The 21806-nt window shown below is 47.5% G+C and overlaps 1 protein-coding gene across 3 annotated transcripts in view; it reads right to left on the bottom strand.

The window, feature by feature from the left end:
* The window catches only part of NDST1 (N-deacetylase and N-sulfotransferase 1), an 88752-nt gene that overhangs the window by 8022 nt on the left and 58924 nt on the right, over window positions 1-21806 (bottom strand). For all 3 annotated transcript variants that reach the window (XM_065918918.1, XM_065918916.1, XM_065918917.1), the window contains 10 exons: window positions 17277-17431; window positions 16432-16617; window positions 14533-14661; window positions 13520-13702; window positions 9604-9700; window positions 8297-8420; window positions 6179-6353; window positions 3775-3945; window positions 3029-3138; window positions 1577-1679 (listed from right to left, as the gene is read on the bottom strand). In XM_065918918.1, the coding sequence (XP_065774990.1) occupies window positions 1577-1679; window positions 3029-3138; window positions 3775-3945; window positions 6179-6353; window positions 8297-8420; window positions 9604-9700; window positions 13520-13702; window positions 14533-14661; window positions 16432-16617; window positions 17277-17431 (1433 nt within the window). The remainder of the gene's footprint in view (window positions 1-1576; window positions 1680-3028; window positions 3139-3774; window positions 3946-6178; window positions 6354-8296; window positions 8421-9603; window positions 9701-13519; window positions 13703-14532; window positions 14662-16431; window positions 16618-17276; window positions 17432-21806) is intronic.

Genomic DNA, 21806 nt, shown 5'->3' with positions numbered 1-21806 from the left:
GGATGGTACTGATTAACCTATTTGCAGGGTAGGAATAGAGACACAGTCATAGAGGTCAAACTTGTCACAGCTGGGGAAGAAGAGGGTGGGACAAATAGAGTAGCATTAAAACATATATATTACCACATGTAAAACAGATAGCTAGTGGGAAGCTGCTGAATAACACAGGACCCCAACGTGGTGCTCTGTGACAACCGAGAGGGATGGGATGTTGTGAGGAGTGGGAGGGAGGTTCAAGACGGAGGGGACATATGTATACCTATGACTGATTCGTGTTGGTATATGGCAGACACCAACACGATTCTATAAAGCGATTTTCCTCCAATTAAAAACAAAACCAGATCTACAATATGATCCAGCAATCCAACTACTAGGCAGACATCCAGAAAAAACTCATTGGGGCGCATGCATCTTTTCACACACATGCATTGGAAAGATATGTGCACCCCAATGTTCATAGCAGTACTGTTTACAATAGCCAAGATGTGGAAGCAACCTGTGTGACTATCAACAGATGAATGGATAAAGAAGATGTGGTACATATATATATATATATATACACATACACTAGAAAATTAAAAAGAATGAACTATTGCCATTTGCAGCAATGTGGATGGACCTACAGAATATCATACTAAGTGAAGTCAGACAGAAAAAGACAAATACTGTATGATATCACTTTATATGTGGTATCTAAAAAGTAAATCTATTTACAAAACAAACAGACTCAAAAAACAAACTTACTTGTTACCAAAAGGAAAGGGAGTGGGGAGGGACAAATTAGGAGTATGGGTTAACAGATACACAATGCTATATATAAAATAGATAAGTAACAAGGATTTACTGCATAACATAGGGAACAATATTCAATATCTTGTAATAACCTATAAAGGAAGACAATCTGAAAAACTTATACATATATATAAACACTGAATCACTTTGCTATGTACCTGAAACTAATACAATATTGTAAATCAACTATACTTGGATTTTTAAAAAATGATCAAGGGGTAATGAAAACACTGGGAAACATAAACCACAGTCACAATGTGTGCCCTTTCCCATTTATCCTACAAAGGATGTCCTCTCTACAAGAATGCCTCATCCTTCCATGCCATAGGTCCAAATGCTACCCCATCCTTCCAGGCCCAACCCCAGAGTCAGCCCCCACCTCGTCTGAGAAGCCTTTACCCGTCAGCTTCACACGGCACGTCCTTGTTCTGAAGTCCCATCACACATGTGCAAACCTAACTACACAAAGCACTTCTTGCCTTGTATTCTACTTACTGGCATGTGTGACTCATTTCCCTCCTAGACTAGGAGCTCCCTGAAGGCAAAGAACATGTCTGATTCATTCTCAAAGCCCCATAGCATTCAGCCCTTGCGAAAGGAAATACTCTTTGACTAATCAACTCTGAGTCGCTAAATCCTAGCCCACGTTTCCTCCTAAGAACACTATCCAAGAAATGTCAAGGCAATGCATTGAGCGCTGGGCGTCAGATAAAGAGAAGCTTCTCTTCAGTACGGAACCCCCATCATGTATTCCCCTGCCACAGGCAGCATGTCTGCTACTTACATCCAAGTCCATCTCCGGGTACTTCCGGCCCTTGCTTTTGCCTAGACACTTGGTTTTTCCTCCTTCGAGCAGCTGGCACCAGAATCCTTTCTTTGGATCAAACCTGTGGAGGTGGGGAAAGCCTTCATCCTTCCTTAGCCTGGAAATCCTCCTGAAACTCTCCAACTCAGGGGTGAGAACCCAGTAGGAGAAGAACGTTTAGTGGGGGTTCTTTTGCTTTTTAATAAATTCAATCTTTATCAAGAAATGCTCTATCTACAATTGTGTTTAAGCATGTGTATCACTGGAAAGTTGCTGTTGTTTAGTAAACTCCAGAACTGACAAAGCAAGACTGCTTTCAGAATCTGAAGACACGCTGGGCCTTCCAGGGTATTTTGGGGAGAGAAGGTGCTGTTACTGGGAGGGGAGGCATAATGACGTCAGAATTCAGTCCCAGATCTGCAACTATCTGGAGATTCTTGGGCATAAGGACAGCAGGAGAACAGAGCTTCCTTCTGGCAGTAGAGCGAGATGGGGGTTTCTGAATGGGTCACAGGGTAGGCATGGTGATGCTGAGGGCAGCTGTCATTTACTGAGATTAGTACATGCTGGGCGCACTGAGCCAAGAGCTCTACAAGATAGTGACCCTCGGGAGGTGGGAATTATTATTACCTGTACCCCCAACCTACAGAGGACAAAAGTGAGGCTTGAAGGAACTAAGACCAAGTTCAAGGTCCCAAAGTTAAAGAAGTAATGGGTCTGGAATCCTCACCCAGGCATCTCTGCTGCCACAGCTATGCCCTTCGCTGCTGCTCCTCTCTACCCTCAGTGCAAAGGACTGACTTCCCTTCTTTACCTTCATCCTCCAAAGTAGGGAGATGGGGATATTCTTGCTGCAGGGCTTTCCGAAGAAGGTAGCTGGGGAAGGAGACTTTCTTTCTCCTCCTGAGACTCCTGTCTGTGATTCACCCTCGAAGACAGCCTCTCCTCAGCCCTGAGTCCCTCAACACAGGCTGGCACTTATTCATCTTGGGAGGGCCTTCTCAGTATCCTTGCATTGGGTTTTAAGTGATGAGAATTAACTGTTGACAATATTTATAGTATCTTTTTCCTTAAATTATACTTAGATCATAAACTAATGCTAAGAAACCCTTGTGGGTATTAGAGTTGCTCATTACTGGTCTAACTTAAACACTCTGAAAATGCTCAGTCCAGATTGAAAAGAACACCCTAGGGGAAGGACTACCAGAAGAGAACAGAGTCATCACCTCCCTTTTTCTTGAGTCAATACCTTTGTTTATATGACTCAAGTCATATTAACTTTTCTGCTCAACTGCCATCAGGGCCACACATACTTTCTCATACTTGCTGACTCTAATCTGTGTCTCTCTCCTAGTCATTCCAGCCTCTGGCTTTTGGGCCCATGTGCCTGTTTAGGACATCCCCCTGCTGAAAGGCCAAGATAACACTCACGCCAACGTTTTGTGGTAGTCAATGGTGTTTGTCACCCCAAGGAACTTTTGCACTGTCTCCATCACTTTGGCAGGTTCTGTTCGCAGCAGTTTGCCATCCAAGACCAGAATCTGGGAAAAAAAAAGAAAGAGGAGAATGTGATCTGAACCTGCTTTCACTCCAGTGGCCAACAGGCCCCCGGTCTTCTGGGTCGGCAGCCACGGTTATGGGTTGGGGACCCTACGCCCTATAGAGTGCTTCCTCCTCCTCCTTGGACAGGAGGCGTCCCTGTGGCTTAGCCCTGGGCAGTCTTGCTCCCTGCCTTCTCCCAGCTTCTTTCGACTGATGCCGTCCTCTCCCAGCATTTAATCCATCACCAAGACCCTGCCTTTCCCTCCTGCCCCTATGACACCTCCCTCTCTGCCTCTCTCCACGTTTCTGGACTACATGTCACTCTCCTGCCTAAACCCACCAAGGGTTTCCTTAAAATGCCTCAGCAACCTGGCCCTGTTCACCTCTCCAACTGGGCTCTCCCTCCCTCCCAGGGCCTATTCCAGGGCTTTCTGGGTCCCCTTAGGGTTACAGAGCCTGCTGTGATGGGACAAGGGCTTGGGATAAGCAAGACTGAAACCTTTGAAGATCCCAAAGACCTAAGTGTCCAACGACCGCTTTCTGGCCCTGTCACTGGTAAAAGATCTTGAGGCCCTCGGTTAACTGCCCCAAGTCAGTGCTATGGCTGCCCTTCCGAGGGTCAGGGACAGGCCTACCTGGTTAGTGTGAAAGGCGCTGAGCCAGCGCTCGATGTGGGTGGCGTACCAGCCGGGGACCAGGCAGCGGTTCTGGAGGGTGCGCAGTTTCAAGGATGCGTCGGGCCCAGCCGTGATCACCTCGTGGAAAGTGTACTTCAGGGCTACCGGGTCATCGTGGGCTCGCTGGTGCTGCAGACGGGCAGGGAGAGAGGGTCAGCGTGCCACGTGGAGGCACCAAAGGGAAAGGCTTTTGTGGGACAGTAACTAGGAGGTGGCCAGAAGACGCCAAGCTGGAACCAGGAGCCCTGGGCTCAAGATCTGGCTGTACCTGTCATTACCCTTTGACCTCTCTGGAGCCCTAGTTTCCCCATCTTTGCAAGACGGGAATCAGACTAAGTCAGAGCTTCCAAATGCTGGTCCCTTCACACCATCTCTGTGGTCTCTGCCATGTCCAGCTATACATGCCAAATCAACAGAATTTTCTTTATGTGGACTCCTTATTCACATAAATGTATTGCAAAATAAAACTCAATACTGCCTTCACAGATAGAAAACTAGAATCAGTTGTCATATATAAAGGTAATAAGGATAATCACTCATAAATACAATAAAATAAAGCTATGTGTTCATACGCCAGGCAGATACAAATGTCTGCTCTAAGCCTTGATGCAGTCAGGCGGGCGGAGCCCCTGTGATAGGATTGGCGTCCTTGTAAGGAGAGACACCACAGAGGTTGTTTGCCAAGAAGACACAGCGAGACGGTGGCTGTCTAAAAGCCAGGAAGGGAGCTCTCACCAGGAACCAGATCGACTGGTACCTCAATCTTGGACTTATATTTCTAGGCTTCAAGACTGTGAGAAAAAACATGCTATTGTTTAAGCCACCCAATCTATAATACTTGCTGTGGCAGCCCAAGCAGACTAAGACAGAAGGACTGGGAAAGAACTGGAAAGGGGAAACGCCAGGTTTGAAGCACCTGAAATAATGCCCCGGGCAGTCGGCATCTGCAGAGTGCCAAGTCCAGAGATCGCGAGCCTGTTCACCAGGGGTGACCCTCACGAACCCCCACACCCTCACTGAGCATCACACACAGCCTGGGTCAGGGGTGGGGAACAGCCCCCATCCTCCTGATCTCCCCTCTGAAGCAGGCCACCATCCTTCCCCTCCTTCCAGAACCTCCCTGGACCCTCCTGGAAGGAATCAGCCCCCCTTCTTCTTATCCCGCCTCAGCCACAGACAGAAGAAAGAACAGGGGCTTAGACCTGAAGGAGCTGGGTTCAAAACGCCAGCACATGAACTTGAGCTCGTCACCGGGCCTGATGAACCTTGGTCTTCTTGTCTGTGAGCGGAGACACAAAGATCTCTGCCCTCTAGAGGAGAAGGTGCATCAGGACAGAACCCGGGCGCCTCCACCCAGGGCTGCTTTCCCTCTGCCTCCCTCTCCTTCCTCTTTCCGCCCCCCATGAATACAGATGGTCAGTCTCTGCTCACTGCCGGGGCACAGCATGGGGGGCAGCAGGGCACGAAGAGAAGTGGCTTCCATTCTTCCAGAGAAAAGGAGAATGTCGGGGTCTAGACAGAAAGTCGTGAGAAGAGTAGCCCTGCACTCCAGATGGGGAGGGTAACCAGGCTTGGAGGGAGAGGAGGCGGAGAGGTCTGTGGGGGGGATCTGCACCTGGCCTCCTACCAGCCCATGGCCACAATGAGGCCCCAGAGAGGAGGCCAGGCCTGCAGCAGGACCAGCTCTAGAGCAGGAAGCCTCCCACCCTGGCATAAGCATAATTCCAGCAAGACTGGCAGGTAGGAAAGGAAACCCCCCAAAAGACCTGAGCCTAAGCTTTCCTATGAGCCCAGTGGAAAGGTGCTCAGAAAAAAATTCAGTCAGGTCACTGAGATTAAAGAAAATTCTAGTTCTTACACAGTCAAGGAGCAACTAGAAGCTGCGATCTCCTGCACGAATCACAGTCTAGGTAACTTCCTTACCTGATCAGGCATTTGCATCTGCCACTAGGAAGGGCAGGTCCTGCGTTCTGTCCTTTTCTGAATTCCCACCCCCACTCCGAGCCCAGTCAGGAGGCCACAGTTAGCATGAGCACAGATCACTATTCACCAAATCCTGACTTCAGCAAGTAAAACCAGCCTCTACCTCTACTTGGAAAATCAGAGTCAGAGGCAGGTCCCCAGATAGAGCTGGGAGGGCAAGCAGGTAACCTGGCTGGGACTCAGCATGAATTTCTGCCTGGCTCCTCCTCTGGGCTGGAAGCACAGTGGAAGGAGCCCTGTTCTTACCCACCAGTGCACTGCAGGAGCCCAGCGGAGGGAAAGCACAAAGACGACGCAGGATAAATGTTTGCTGATATTTATTAATGGCTGAGTGGTAGACACAGCCTGTGCCACTACCCAGGGCCCCACCCCAGCTCACCTGGTACCAAGAGTAGGCTCGGTCCGCTGGGTTGATGAGGATGGTCAGGACCTTGGCCTTGGGTAACAGGGCAGCTGCCCGCCGGGGAGCCACTTCCGAATCAAAGTAGTTGGCGCTCTTCTCAAAGTAGAAGTCGGAGGTGGTGTTGGAGGGGACAGGGAAGAACTCCATGTACCTGCAGGAAGCCCACACACGCACAGGCAAGGCTCAGGAGCCGGGCCTGGGGAGCGCCGTCGGGAGGGCCGGCTCACCAGGGGCGGGACGCGAGAGCGCAAGCAGGCACACTGCCCTCAGTCTACCAAGCACTTACTTCTGCCGGGGTCCGAGACTGAGTGGCCACTTGGCAGGCTCCCTCTAATGGATTTGTTCCTTTTTTGGGGAGACCCTGGGATCAGGAGGATCTTTTCCTCTTAAATGGGATGCTCCCAGAGTGAAACCGACAGGGCCCTAACCCTTACTGCCCCACTAGGGGGCGAGCGGGGACGCTTCTGAGCGGGAAACCCAGCACTGCGGGGAAGGACGCCCTCTGCTGCCTCCAGGCTGCAGGATTTCCTTCCTGACCTGATGGTACTTTCTAAGCTGTTACTGTAGACCAGCAGACAAGGAGGGGAGGCGACTGACTGCCTACCATCTGTCCCCCACACTCCGCCCGCCTCATATGGGTGAACCTGACAGCTTCCCAGATGAACCTCCCACATCCCGCTCAGAGTGACTGTCCACACCAGTCCTCTGAGATCTCCTCTAGGTTGAGGGCTCCTCAGAAAACCAAATAAACACTCCAGACCCTCCCAGGGGCACCTACTCATGCAAGACGGAGCTACAGCTTCGGAAGTTTCTGGGAACCTAAGCCCACAGAGCCCATCATATAGTTAAGGGCATAGGAGCCCTACTCTATCCTGTGAGGCGAGGTTTCTCCTGGGTGGTTCCAGGGACCCATTTATCAGAATTCAGTTACCTGGGGGCCTGGGGGATTTCTGTACCCCTACAAACAAGATATTTGGAATGGAGCTGAGAAATTGCTAGTTCTCTCACATTTCCAAAAATTCTTTACAAAATAGCACCTTTATGTTCACAATTCATTGTTTGTTATACCTAAATGGAGAAAGCTCTGAGAAAGAAGCTTTTTTTGCTAAGTTTGTAGCAAAGCCATCTGGCAGCTAACCCTGACTTAAGAATCTTACTTGGCATAAATGTTCACATACTTTGCTACAGATATATTAATAAACTTGCTAATGGGTGCTGCCCCAGACCTTGGTGAAGGTGCTGTTAAATATATTATGTCTCTCTAAATCCATAAAGAGGTGACTTCCAATCATGTATCTGGTTACAATGGATTTTAGATAAGAGATTGTGGCAGTATCGAAGAGAGAAAATGACAGCTAGATTGCCTGACAGATGATGGAAAGAAAGAAACAGAAAGAGGCTGATGGAAATACACAGAGAAATACCAAAAAACAAACAGAATAACACCCATGAGGTCTCTACTCAGGTAAACCACAGACATAAAAATAATAAAAAAGAGCAACGCATGTATAAGGTTAGAAAAGACGAGAGAGAGGCAAACAAGAAACATGGTGTGAAACCATCCCCACTAGCACCCACACCCTGAGGGAGCCTCCGGTGACAGCTACTGGTAGGAATCTGCAATTCCAGCCACGTTCCCAGGAGATTCCCTGAAGACTTAAAGATCCACCTCTGAAGCGCTCACAAGATCGCCTCCTGCTACACGGTCAGCCACACACAGTGGAAAGGGCCAGCTTTCTGGTCCGAACACCTGGATTTTAACCTCTGCTCTGTCCTCAGCTCTCAGGGCCTCAGGCATGTCCCTCTTCTCTTCTTGGACTCATGAAGGCAAGGAAGGGGGCGGACTCTGACTTCTGGTATTCCCTGAGTCCAGGCAATAACATAAAGGGGCAAAGGGCTTCCTCATCAGTGTCCCATCTGTGTGCAGGCTCCAACATCATGACTCAACGGTCACTGCACTTTGTCCCTGTTTACAGGAACTGGCTGCGTGTGAGCAAGCGCCAGCTGCTTCCTGCTGTGGCCTCAGCAGACCTCCTCCTTGGCAGCCTCCATGGTGGCCGTCCTGTCCCACTGCTGACAGAAAGACCCACTCACCAGTCAATGCCTTTGTGATAGTTGTGGCCGTTAAAAAACTGGATCTCCTCAAAGGTTTCGGAGCTGGGGTAGTTGCTGCTGAGGTCGGGGTGCATGCCCAGGAACAGATAGAGGGCCGTGGTGCCTGCAGGGAAGGAAGGCAGGTGAGACCTGGGCCCAGGCCCCAGCGAAAAGACAGAGTCTGAAATCCTGAGTTCTGGTCCTGGATCTCCGTTACTCACTGGGAGACACTGGAAAAGTCCCTTCTCTTCTCTGGGTTTAGTTTCTTCATCTCTACCATGAGGGAAATATACGAAACTCAGGACAGGCAAATAGAGAGTTTGCAGATGGGCACCCCAACTCTTGAATCCACTGCAGACATCACTAGCCTATCACAACATTCTTCATCACAAAGACTTGACCTCAGAATCCTTCTCAGCACTGTACCCTGGCATTCACATCCACTTGATTACTGTCCCCTCAAAAACCCGAAGAAGATGGTTTCTGCTGGCCCCTTCAGGGCCTGGGCCTCGGGTCCTCGCTGGCACTTGGGAGGAACTCAAGGACAAGGGAGTTCCAGACTCGCCAGTCTGCTGGTGTGAAATTCCTGAAGGGCTAAGACATCTGGCCCAGATGCCTCCTGTTCGAGTGCCCTTCCTTCACTGATACTCCCTCCCCATTCGACAGTACAGGGCTGACCCCCTCCCTTCAGAGGGTCCATTCCTTTCCTACACGGATCTACAGTTAACATGCTCTAATGAGAGCTTTCAGAAGAGAAGAGACTACAGGGTTCGGTGGTTCAGAGTATATATTTCGGGGGCACAGAGACCAGAGTCCCAGACCTGGATATGCCATCTCCTAACTAATGTGTTAAAGAAAGTGACAAGTTCTGCGAGCTTTGAGCAATTTGTCTGTAACATGGGAATAGCCATCCATACCATACAGTGTGCGTGTCACCACTGCAGACATGACTGACTTGTCAGTCCTCTTTGCCCTGATCCAGTTCTGCCAGGCACTGGCTCAGTCTTGCACAGCATCTGATCTAGGCTCTCTGCTTGGACTCAGAAGCCCCCAGGAGGACACCAAGAGAGCTCCCTGAGGCTGTGGTTCACAATAGGAGAATTCAATGCCCAACCTCTACCCTTCCCACCTCCACACTGATGGGCAACTCATGGTCACCCCAGCTTCAGTCCCACGTCCTGGGAAAGAGGGTGTAGATTACTGGGGAGTGGAACCAGGGCACGACGGTCTCCAGAATTCTGTGGCTGGGACAGCAGGGGAAGCTGTCAAGACAGTAAGGGAAGCCGGTCAAGAGTGGAGAGACCTGCCTGTTTTCTGGGGGCCAACGATGAGGAGCTTTGGGAAGCGGTCACACGTCTTCTCCTTGGACCAGATGTCCTTATGGCGTTTGTCTTCGCAAGGATCCTAAAATGACAGTGGAAGAGATATCAGGGCGGGGCAGAAGAATGGCCTCAGTGAACGGATTCCAGACTCCCACTGCACATGGATGTGTGGCTCTGACAGCCCTGAGTGACAAGTGTAACTACACGTGTCCTTGTCACATGCCCACCTCAGGACACTGAGCTACTGGGAGGCAGCATCCATTTCTGGTCAGTCTCCTGCTCCCAGGCAAAGCCTTAAAAAATGCTCACCCCAGCACTTGGCGCATAACAGGAGCTCACAGGCTCCTATTGTTGACTTTAAAAGTTCAGCAAGAGGTCAGAAAACTTTATGAAGTATAGTAAGTCTTTTGAAATGTTTATTACATATTTTAGGCTTGGGTACTATCCGGTCTGTCACAACCACTCAACTCTGCTACTGGAGCTTGAAAGTAGTCACAGACAGCATGTACAAGAGTAAGTATGGCCATGTGCCAATAAAAATTTACAAAAATAGACCACAGGCCATACTGACTTAAAAGCTAGGTTGTGGACTCCTGGTCTGAACTGTGAGACCATCAATTCAAGCTTCTGCTCCTAGTTTTTGACAGTCCCCACTGGTGCAAACAGCCAGTGTGGAAATGATGCTCAGTTGCGGAAGTGTCTGGTGGTAAAATTAAAGAATGATGCAGTAAAGAACAATACTGCACAGGAACCTGGAACATTAGGTACATGCATCAAGGTAAACTGCACATGGTCAAGTAGGAGACGGCAAGAGTGAACATCAACATCTTAGTCAGTGAACTGAAATGATAGGAATGGGTGAATTTAATTCAGATGACTATTACATCTACTACTGTGGGCAAGAATCTCTTAGAAGAAATGGAGTAGCCTCATAGCCAAAGAAAGAGCCCAAAATGCAGTACTTGGGTGCAATCTCAAAAACAACAGAAAGGTCTTGGTTCGTTTCCAAGGCAAACCATTCAGAATCACAGCAATCCAAGTCTATGCCCCAACCACTAATGCTGAAGAAGATCAACTTGAACAGTTCTATGAAGACCTATAAGATCTTTTAGAACACCAAAAAGAGATGTCCTTTTCATCACTGGGAAGTGGAATGCAAAAGTAGGAAGTCAAGAGACACCTTAAGTAACAGGCAAGTTTGGCCTTGGAGTACAAAATGAAGCAGGGCAAAGGCTAACAGTTTTGCCAAGACAACACACTGGTCATAGCCAACACTCTCTTCCAACAACACAAGAGACAACTCTACACATGGACATCACCAGAAAGGCAATATCAAAATCAGATTGATTATCTTCTTTGCAGCCAAAAATGGAGATGCTCTATACAGGCAGCAAAAACAAGACCAGGAGCTGACTGTGGCTCAGATCATGAACTCCTTATTGCCAAATTCAGATTTAAGTTGAAGAGGTAGGGAAAAGCACTAGGCCATTCAGATACAACCTAGATCAAATCCCTTATGATTATACAGTGGAAATGACAAATAGATTCAAATGATTAGATCTGACAGAGTGCCTGACAAACTATGGACAGAGGTTCATAACACTGCACAGGAGACACTGATCAAAACCATCCCCAAGAAAAAGAAATGCAAAAAGGCAAAATGGTTGTCTGAGAATGACTTATAAATAGCTGAGAAAAGAAGAGAAGGGAAAGGAGAAAAGGAAAGATACACCCACCTGAATGCAGAGTTTCAAAGAATAGCAAGGAGAGATAAGAAAGCCTTAAGTGAACAATGCAAAGGAATAGAGGAAAGCAACAGAATGGGAAAGACTAGAGATCTCTTCAAGAAAATCAGAGATACTAAGGGAACCATTTAATGCAAAGATGGTCACAATAAAAGACAGAAATGGTATGGATCTAACAGAAGCAGAAGAGATTAAGGAGAGGTGGCAAGAATACACAGAACTGTACAAATAAGGTCTTAATGACCCAATAACCACAATGGTGTGATCACTCATGTAGAGTCAGACATCCTGGAGTGTGAAGTCAAGTGGGCCTCAGGAAGCATTACTATGAACAAAGCTAGTAGAGGTCATGGAATTCCAGCTGAGCTATTTCAAATCCTAAAAGATGATGCTGTTAAAATCCTGCACTCAAAATGCCAGCAAATTTAGAAAACTCAGCAGGGGCCACAGGACTGGAAAAGGTTGGTTTCCATTCCAATCTCAAAGAAGCGCAATGCCAAAGAATGTTCTAACTCCCGCACAATTGCATTCATTGCACATGCTAGCAATGCAATGCTCAAATTCCTTCAAGCTAGGCTTCAACAGTACATGAATCGAGAACTTCCAGAAGTACAAGCTGGATTTAGAAAAAGGAGAGGAACCAAGACATCATATTACCAACATTTGTTGATCATAGAAAAAGAAAAGGAAAAACCAGAAAAACATCTACTACTGCTTTATTGACTACACTAAAGCCTTTGACTGTGTGGATCACAACAAACTGTGGAAATATCAGACCACCTAACCTGCCTCCTGAGAAACCTGTATGCAGGTCAAGAAGCAACAGTTAGAACTGGACATGAAACAATGGACTGGTTCAAAATTGGGAAAGAAGTACGTCAAGGCTGTATTTTGTCACCCTGCTTATTTAACTTACACGCAGAGTATATCACGCAAAATGCTGGGCTGGATGAAGTACAAGCTGGAATCAAGATTGCTGGGATATGCAGATGACACCACCTTAATGGCAGAAAGCAAAGAGGCACGAAAAAGCCTCTTGATGAAGGCAAAAGAGAAGAGTGAAAAAGCTGACTTAAAACTCAACATTCAAAGAATTATGATCAAGGCATCCAGTCCCATCACTTCATGGCAAATAGATAGGGAAAAAATGGAAATAGTAACAGACTTTATTTTCTTGAGCTCTAAAATCACTGTGGATGGTGACTGCAGCCATGAAATTGAAAGACACTTGCTCCTTGGGAGAAAGTCATGACAAACCTAACAGTGTATTAAATGACAGAGACATCACTTTGCCAACAAAGGTCCATACAGTCAAAGCTAAGGTTTATCCACTAGTCATGAATGAATGTGACAGCTGGATCATAAAGAAGGCTGAGGACTCAAGAATTGATGCTTTCGAACTGTGGTGCTGGAAAAGACTCTTGAGAGTCCTTTGGACTGCAAGAAGATCAAACCAGTCAATCCTAAAGGAAATCACCCTGAATATTCATTGGAAAGACTGATGCTGAAGTTCAAATACTTTGGCCACCTGATGCAAAGAGCAGATTCATTGGAAAAGACCCTGATGCTGGGAAAGATTGAGGGCAGGAGGAGAAGGGGGTGACAGAGGATGAGATGATTGGAAGGCATCATCCATTGACTCAATGGACATGAGTTTGAGCAAACTCCAGGAGACAGCAAAGGACAGGGAAGCCTGGCGTGCCACAGTCCATGAGGTTGCAAAGAGTGGGACATGACTGAGCAACTGAACTGAACTGAAAAAGCAGACTTCCTGAAGAACTGTCCCTTAAGCTCTCTGACTGGTCCCCTTTCCCAGGCTCAGAGCCTGCTGGAGTGAGAAGGGATGTAACAGACAGTCCAGGCAGGCCAGCAGCTGCTTTCCACACTCACACCATGTTCACCTACAGTTCTATGTTGCTGTTTTTCACAGGCTGTGTGTGAGTGTGCATTCACATAGGTTCTGCATGGGAGGTTTCATGTGCACAAGAACAAGTGACAGCGCCCACACTGGTGAGCAAGTGTACACCTGAGTTTACACTTGAGAGAGTATGAGGGCTTGAGGACCGAGTCCCTGAGCCTGTGCCTGCAATGCAGACTTGTAGGTGGTGGGCCTTCCCTCCCCGCAATGAGGTACCCAGGCCACCCGCCCCACTCACCTGCCAGAGCGGGTCCTTCTCCTCGGAGAAGATCTGGAAGTACTTCTGGGCCAGCTGCACCGGGGGCAGTGTCTGCAGCCGGAGGTTGGTCCAAGAGTGCAGGAAGCGCGCCAGGTGCTTGAAGGTATACAGGCCCAGGCGATCATTCCCGTAGTTGGACAGGTGTGTCATGAAGATGCTGATCTGCTCCAGGGAGGGAAGATGGGAGGCAGGGGCTGTCAGCCTCGGAGGCTCCTCCACTACCTTCACCCCCACTTCTGACCCGCTGGCCTTGCTTAAGCTTATAGTGCCGCTCGATGACCAGTCCACGGTTCACCAGGGCTATTGGTAAACTCGCCACGTGACCGTGGACTAGGTGCACCCGGTGAATCCAGTCTGACTGACACCAAACAAACACAGCAGCCCCGAAAGGGAAGCTGACCTCCTGTGCAGACACGTGGGTGCTCTTTTGTACTCTTGGCAGGAAGGTGAGGGGGTACATGAAATGTAAGGAATACACAGTTACCCCCCAAAGCTGATAACACCACCACTTGATATCTATCTAATATTATCAAAGCACAGATGATTATTTCCATTTTACAGATAAAGAAAGAGAGGCCCAGGAAAAGAGATGAAAAGTTTAAAATGCACTCTACATCTATAGCAAGTGCCTTTTAAATTATATATATTAGTACATATATATAAATGTATAAAAATATATAATGATATATCATTTAACATATTCAGTTTATTATGTATGTTAATATGCAATATTCATATATTTATACACACACAAGGATTGGAAATAATAACATGGACAAAAATGCCAACTCTATTGTACAGAAGTGCAAGATGATAAAAGGAAACAAAGACTTCTCAGATTCTCTACCAAGGTCACACAGCAAGTGGGGACAGGGCCAGAGCTGGAATGAGGGTTTTCTAACTCCCAGCTGCACACCTGCTCCTACCCTCCCCCAGGGATGGCGGTCCAGCAGCCCCTCCTCACCGCCAGCCACGGGCTGTGGAGCACTCACAGGGTTCAGGAGCACGGTGAGGAAGAGCTCGCCCCCATTGATGATCTTGTCCAGCTCACTGGAGCCACCCGGGTACTCGTTGTAGAAGATGGTGTGTGTGAAGAGGCCACAGGTCTGCCGCGGGAGGACCTGGGGATGGGGCGGGAGAGGGGTTATGGCTCCTCCAGGTGCGGATGGTGGCAGGCCGGGTGTCTCCTCAGAGAGGCAGCCTTCTGTGTGACCACACAGCCCCCACCCTTGGGGGTCTTCCCCACCAAAGAAGGTCTGCAGCCTGTGACAGTCCTCCAAGTGAGCCCACCCGGCCTTGCCAGTTTACGTATGTAAACTCTTTTCATGCTTCTCTGTAAAAATGAGCAGACTCCCAGGTATTAGGGACTGGCAAGGGGGAATCTTTCCGGCAGCCCGGCCTGTGTGCCCGCAAGGGCCCGTCCCTCTCTAGAGCAGCGCCCCCAGGCACGCTCTGTGACTCCTCTCCTGGCTTTAGCACTTGCCTCATGGCATTCTCGGCTGTGCACTGGTTCAGCTGTTTCTTATGTGATCCACGAGAGTAGAGAACTCACCCTCTCTGTCACCACCTCATCCCCAGAGTCAGTAGGAATGCCTAAAAGGAGGTCAGTGGACAGATGGATGGAGGTGTGACTCTGGCCTTCCCACAGCTGCCCATCTGGACTGATGAGAACTGTCCAACCACTCCAGTGGCTGAGGTCAAAAACAGAGTAATCTTCTTCTCTTTCACATGCTATATCCAACTCATCAGCAGTTTCTGTATGCTCTAACTACTAAATGAGCCCAGAATGTAATCACATTCTAGCACCGCACCCTGGGCCAAGCCACTGTACCTCAACCGGAAGACTGGAGCAGCCTCCACCGGCTCCCCACTTTATCCTCTAGCAGCCAGAATGATGGAAATCCTTTTAATATAGGAGTCAGGTCACCAGAGCACTCCATTCAAAACCCTCCCAACACGGACTAAAAGCTAAAGTCCAACCAGGGGTGTTATGTTGCCCTACATGACCTGGTCCACCAATCACCCTTCTGACTTCATCTCCTGCCACGTCCCAACTTGTCCCTTCGAGCCATAGTCGCCTGTTAGTTGGTCCCCAAAGCCACCTGGCACAAGCCTGCCTCAGGGCCTTTGCACTTGCTTTCCCTGCCATGCATGCTCTGCCTCGTGTAGCAGCATGGCTCCATCCCCAGAAAGGCTCTCCCTAACCATCTTGTTTAAGCTTCTTCTCTTCCTGCATGCATGCTAAGTCGCTTCAGTCATGTCCAACTTGGCAATTCTTATGGACCATAGCCCGCCAGGCTCCTCTGTCCATGGGATTATCCAGACAAGAATACTGGACTGGCTTGCCAGGCCCTCTTCCAGGGATCTTTCTGACCCAGGGATCAAAGCTGTGCCTCTTACGTCTCCCTGCACTGGCAGGTAGGTTCTTTACCCCGAGCGCCACCTGGGAAGCCCTCTCCTCTTCTGAGCACACCCTATCTCCTTCCCCTCTTTGATTTTTCTCCACAGCACTTATACCATCTGACCATTATGTACTTTACACAGTTATGAATGCACTGTCTCCTGTCACTAGAATGTCAGGTCTACAAAGGTGGGGACTTCTGTTGACTTTGTGCATTTCAGTATTCCCAGTGTATAAAAAAGGGACAGACACATTTTACGTAAGCCAACAAATGGATGAGACAGAGGCCTGTCCCAGGGCCTCACTAGAGGCCTCTTAAAAAAATGTTCATCCACCTGATCCTGTCACAAAAGCATAAGAGTCGCTCACTAAAGAGGCAGACAGGCATCCTCCCTCCCTGTGATAGGGAGCCTCAGGTGACAGAGGGGACAGCAGAAACCCCTAACCAGGTCCTCAGAGTCCTGCCTCTCAGGCTCCAGGCCGCACTCACCATGATGCCGTTGTGGATGAAACCGCGACGGTAGCGGGCTGGCTTCAGGTGGGGGTACTCCTCCGTGCTGGTCACGCGGATGTTCCACACCTGCTTCCAAGCCTCGTAGAGCTGCACATGCACGGGATACACGCCCGAGTGGTGGGGTGCCACCGCGTATCCCATGTCTGTGGGAATGCCGTGCTCCTGGGGAGAGGAGGGCCAGGGCAGGGTGAGCTCAGGGCTCCTGCTCCTCTGGGCCTTACTTCCCCTTTGTAGGGCAGGGGAGAGAAATCAGAGACTAGGACGGCAGGGCAACAGGTCCAAGACCTCCAGGTGCAGATGGAGAAGCTGAGGCTCGGGGCCCAGACTCTTGGAGGAAAGCACCGGCCGAGCTGGGACTCCCACTCTCAGCCCAGCGTTCACTTCCTTCTGCACCAGGAGTGAGGAGCAAGGATGGGCACCACTCTGCCTTCGTGGTCTCTATGACTGGCTGGTGGCTCAGGAGGCATCGGCACCAGGCCTCATTCTTTCCTTGCTGGGCACCTCTTCCAGCTGTCCAGGGCTCCTAGTCTAGCCTCAAGACAAGAGCTTGGGCTCCGGAAGCCAACAGTCCTGGGTTTAAGTCCTGGTTAGACCTCTTATAAGCTGGGGTGGCTTCCCTGAGCTTCCGTTTCTTGTCTGAAATGACGCTATTGAGATACCGGGTTCTTGGGTATCAGTGAGGCTTCAATGAGACAGTGGCAATAAAGATGTTAATAAAAAGCTGTCACATGGAACTGCAAAAGCAGCGGGAGGCCAGCAGTTCTGACCCCCAGTCCAGCCCCGAGCCCACCCGACTCTGCCCTGCAGGGAATCTTACTCACGACAGCGAACTTCTTGTTCAGGGCCATCTGCTCAGCCAGCACGGACTGGTTGTGGAAAAGGTGGGGCTGCATGTGGCTCCACATGTGGGGGAACCACCAGAACTCCTTCACGTATGACAGCAGCAGGTCGTCCCCCGCGTCCTCAGCATCGGTACCTACAGCCCGAGCACAGGCAGCTCAGCCCAGCCCAACTGCCTCGAGGCCCAGGGATGGGCGCGGAAGGCCCACCCAAAGTCGCTCAGAGCAATTCTGTGAGCTACAGGGCAGCAGGGACAGAGCCCCAGTCCAGGCCCTGGGACCATGCGGCCTTGACTCAGTGGATGACTCCGACCAAGTTCTCCCCGTATTTGGGCCCTCCAGGCCTATCTGTGCAATATGCAGTTCAGATACAATGATCTCAAGGGTTTCCTCTAGCTCTGACTTGCTTGCTGTGATTTTATTCCTGTTTTTCTATTGGGTTACTTGTCTTTTACATATTATAGATGTTCTCCGTATATATACAGGATGTTTAAGCTGTCTTATGTACATCACCACAACTACCTCTGAGATGCTAAGGGTCTTGTGCGTGTGCTCAATCATGTCTGACTCTTTGCAACCCAATGGACTGCAGCCTGCCAGGCTCCTCTCTCCATGGAATTTTCCAGGCAAGAATACTATACAGCAGGTTGCCATTTCCTACTCCAGGATATGGAACCTGCATCTCTTGTGTCTCCTGCATCGGCAGGCAGATTCTGTACCATTAGTGCCAGCTGGGAAGTCCTGTTAAGGGTTAAGAATATAAAAATACCGACAAACAACCCAGTGTTGCTCTTATTTGGCTTTGGAGCTAAGTCACAGACTTTCCTCCCAGAGCTGCAGACTAGCAGGGTTTGCCTAGAATTTAAGAGAGGCTGTCCTCACTGTGGACAAAGCAGAAGGCAGCTCAAGTGAATACTCACTACAGATGACCACTCAGGAGCTGTTCCCTCCTGCCCAGTCTGAAGGGTAGCATGTGAGGAACAAGGGAAAGTCACCAAGAGGAGGGCAAGTATGAACCAGACAGCCCTCAGCCTTCAACCTCAACCCTTAAGACATGAAAATAAACTCATTCCAGGCAGAGAACAGGATAAAAACCAACAAGAGCAACTAAATGAAGTGGAGATAGGCAACCAACCTGTAGAAGAATTTAAAGATGTTAAAGTGTGAGTTGCTCAACCTTGTCTGACTCTTTGCAACACCACAGAGTGTAGCCTGTCAGGCTCCTCTGTCCATGGAATTCTCCAGGCAAGAATACTGGAGTGGGTTGTCATTTCCTTCTCCAGGGGATCTTTCCAACCCAGGGATCAAACCCAAGTCTCTCTCATTGTAGGCAGATACTTTACTGTCTGAGCCACCAGGGAATAAGAATTTAGAGTAACGATAGAAAGCATGATTCAAAATCTCAGAAAAAGAATGGAGGCATAGATCATTAAAATACAAAAGATGTTTAACAAAGAGCTAGAAGATTTAAAGAACAAACAGAGATGAAAACAATACAATAACTGGAATGAAAAATACACTAGAAAAAATCAATAGCAGAATAACTGAGTCAGAAGAAGTGAGTGGAAAGACAGAATGATAGAAATCACAGCCATGGAACAGAATAAAGAAAAAACTAAAAGAAATGAGGACAGTCTCAGAAACTTCTGGGATAATATTAAATATACCAACATTCCCTTTTTAGGGTCCCGAAGGAGGAGAGAGAGAAAGGGACTGAGAATATATGAACAGACTACAGCTGAGAAGTCTCCTAACATGAGAAAATAATAAACCAAGTTCAGAAAGCACATTAGAATCCCATACGACATAAACCCAAGGAGAACCATAAACCCGTTCAACACATATTAATAAAACAGACAAAAATTAAAAGCAAACAAAAAAATATTAAAAACAAAAAGCAACAAATAACATAAAAGGAAACTCCCACAGAGTTATCAGCTGATTTTTCAGCAGAAACTCTGGAGGCCAGAAGGGATGGCACAATATACTTAAAGTGATAAAAGGGAGACACCTGCAGCCAAGAACACTCTATCCAGCAAGGCTTTCATTCAAATTCAATGGAGAAATCAAAAGTTTTACAGACAAGCATAAGCTAAGAGAATTCAGTACCACCAAACCAGCCTTACAACAAATCTTAAAGGAACTTCTTTAGGCAGAAGATAAAGGGCCACAACAAGAATCAGGAAAATTACAAAATGAGAAAGCTCACTATTACGCAAACAAAGTAAAAGTAGGAAATTATTCATACACAAATCTAATATCAAACCAGCAATCGAGAAAAGAGGAGAGTACAAATGAAGAATATTGGAAATTAAGAGACCAGTAACTTAAAACAATCTTGTGCATATGTAGACTACTATATCAAAACCTCAGGGGAACCACACACATACACACAAAATCTACAAATGATACAGACACAAAAAAGGAAAAGTAATCCAAATACAACAGTAAAGATAGACATCAAATCACAAGAGAAAAGAACAAAAGAGGAAAGGGAAAAAAAAACTTTAGGAATACATCCAGCTAACAACTAACAAAATGGCATTAACAGCATACATATTGATAATTACCTTAAATGTAAAAGGATTAAATGCTCAAACCAAAAGACATAAATTGGCTGGATGGATAAAAAAATAAGACCCATATATACATATGCTATTTACAACACTCTTTTAGGAAGGGTCTCAGGAAGCATTACTACAAACAAAGCTAGTGGAGATGATCGAATTCCAGACGAACTATTTAAAATCCTAAAAGATGATGCTGTTAAAGTGCTGCATTCAATATACCAACAAATTTGGGAAATTCAGCAGAGGTCCCAGGACTGGAAAAGGTCAGTTTTCATTCCAATCTCAAAGAAGGGCAATGCCAAAGTATGTTCAAACTACCACACAATTATACTCATTTCACATGCTAAAAGGTAATGCTCAAAATCCTTCAAGCTAGGCTTCAACAGTAATGTGAACCAAGAAATTGCAGATGTACAAGCTGGATTTAGAAAAGGCAGAAAAACCAGAGACCACATTTCCAATATCCATTAAAGAAAAAGAAAGGGAATTCCAGAAAAACATCTACTTCTGCTTCACTGACTATAGTAAACCCTTTGTGTGGATCACAACAAATAGTGGAAAATTCTAAAAGAGACAGAAATGCCAGACCACCTTACCTGCCTCCTGAGAAACCTATATGTAGGTCATGAAGCAACAGTGAGAACTGGACATGGAACAACAGACTAGTTTAAAATTGAGAAAGGAGTACATCAAGGCTACATATTGTCACCCTCTTTATTTAACTTATATGCGGAGTACGTCATGTGAAATGCCGGGCTGGATGAAGCACAAGTTGGAATCAACACTGCCGGGAGAGATATCAATAACCTCAGATATGCAGATGACACCACCCTAATGGTAGAAAGCAAGGAGGAATGAAATAAAGAGCCTCTTGATGAAGGTGAAAGAGGAATGTGAAAAACTGGCTTAAAACTCAACACCAAAAGAAATGAAGAACATGGCATCCAGTCCCATCACTTCATGGCAAACAGATAGGAGAAAAAACTGAAACAATGGCAGATTTTATTTTCGTGGGCTCCAAAATCATTGTGGATGTTGACTGCAGTCATGAATTAAAAGATGCCTGCTCCTTGGAAAAAAAGCTATGATACCTAGACACTGTATTAAAAAGCACAGATGTCACTTTGCCGACAAAGGTACATCTGGTCAAAGCTATGGTTTTTCCAGCAGTCATGTACAGATGTGAGATTTAGACCATAAAGAAGGCTGAGGGCCAAAGAATTGATGCTTTCAAACTATGGTACTGGAGAACACTCTTCAAAGTCCCTTGGACAGCAAGGAGATCAAACGAGTCAACCCTAAAGGAAATCAACCTTCATTATTCCCTGGAAGGACTGATGCGGATGCTCGAGTACTTTGGCCACCTGATGTGAACAGCCGACTCACTGGAAAATACCCTGATGCTGGGAAAGACTGAGGGCAGGAAGAGAAGGGGGCAACACAAGATGAGATGGTTGGATGGCATACTGACTCAATGGACATGAGTTTGAGCAATCTCTCTCTCTCTCCAGGAGACAGTGAAGTACAGGGAAGCCTGGTATGCTGCAGTCCAATGGGTCACAAAGAGTTGGACATGACTGAACAACAGCAAGGTCAGAATGGCCATCATCAAAACATCTACAAAAAATAAAGACTAGAAAGGGTGCAGAGAAAAGGGAATGCTCCTACACTATTGGTGGGAATATAAATGGTTACAACCATGACGAAGAAGAATACAGAGGTTCCTTAAAAAACTATATACAGAATTATTAAAGCAACATGACCCAGCAATAACGTTCCAGGGCATATATCCAGAGAAAACCATTATTCAAAAAGATATATGCACCCCAGGGTTCACAGAAGTACTGTTTACAATAGCCAAGACATGGAAGCAACTTATCTATCAACAGACCAATGGGTAAAGAAGAAGTGGTACATATATACAATGGAGTATTACCCAGCA

This window comes from Muntiacus reevesi, chromosome 1, assembly GCF_963930625.1.
Source record: "Muntiacus reevesi chromosome 1, mMunRee1.1, whole genome shotgun sequence".
Taxonomy (NCBI): domain Eukaryota; kingdom Metazoa; phylum Chordata; class Mammalia; order Artiodactyla; family Cervidae; genus Muntiacus; species Muntiacus reevesi.
The sequence above is the reverse complement of the archived record's forward strand: the minus strand, read 5'-3'. Positions and strand labels throughout refer to the sequence as shown.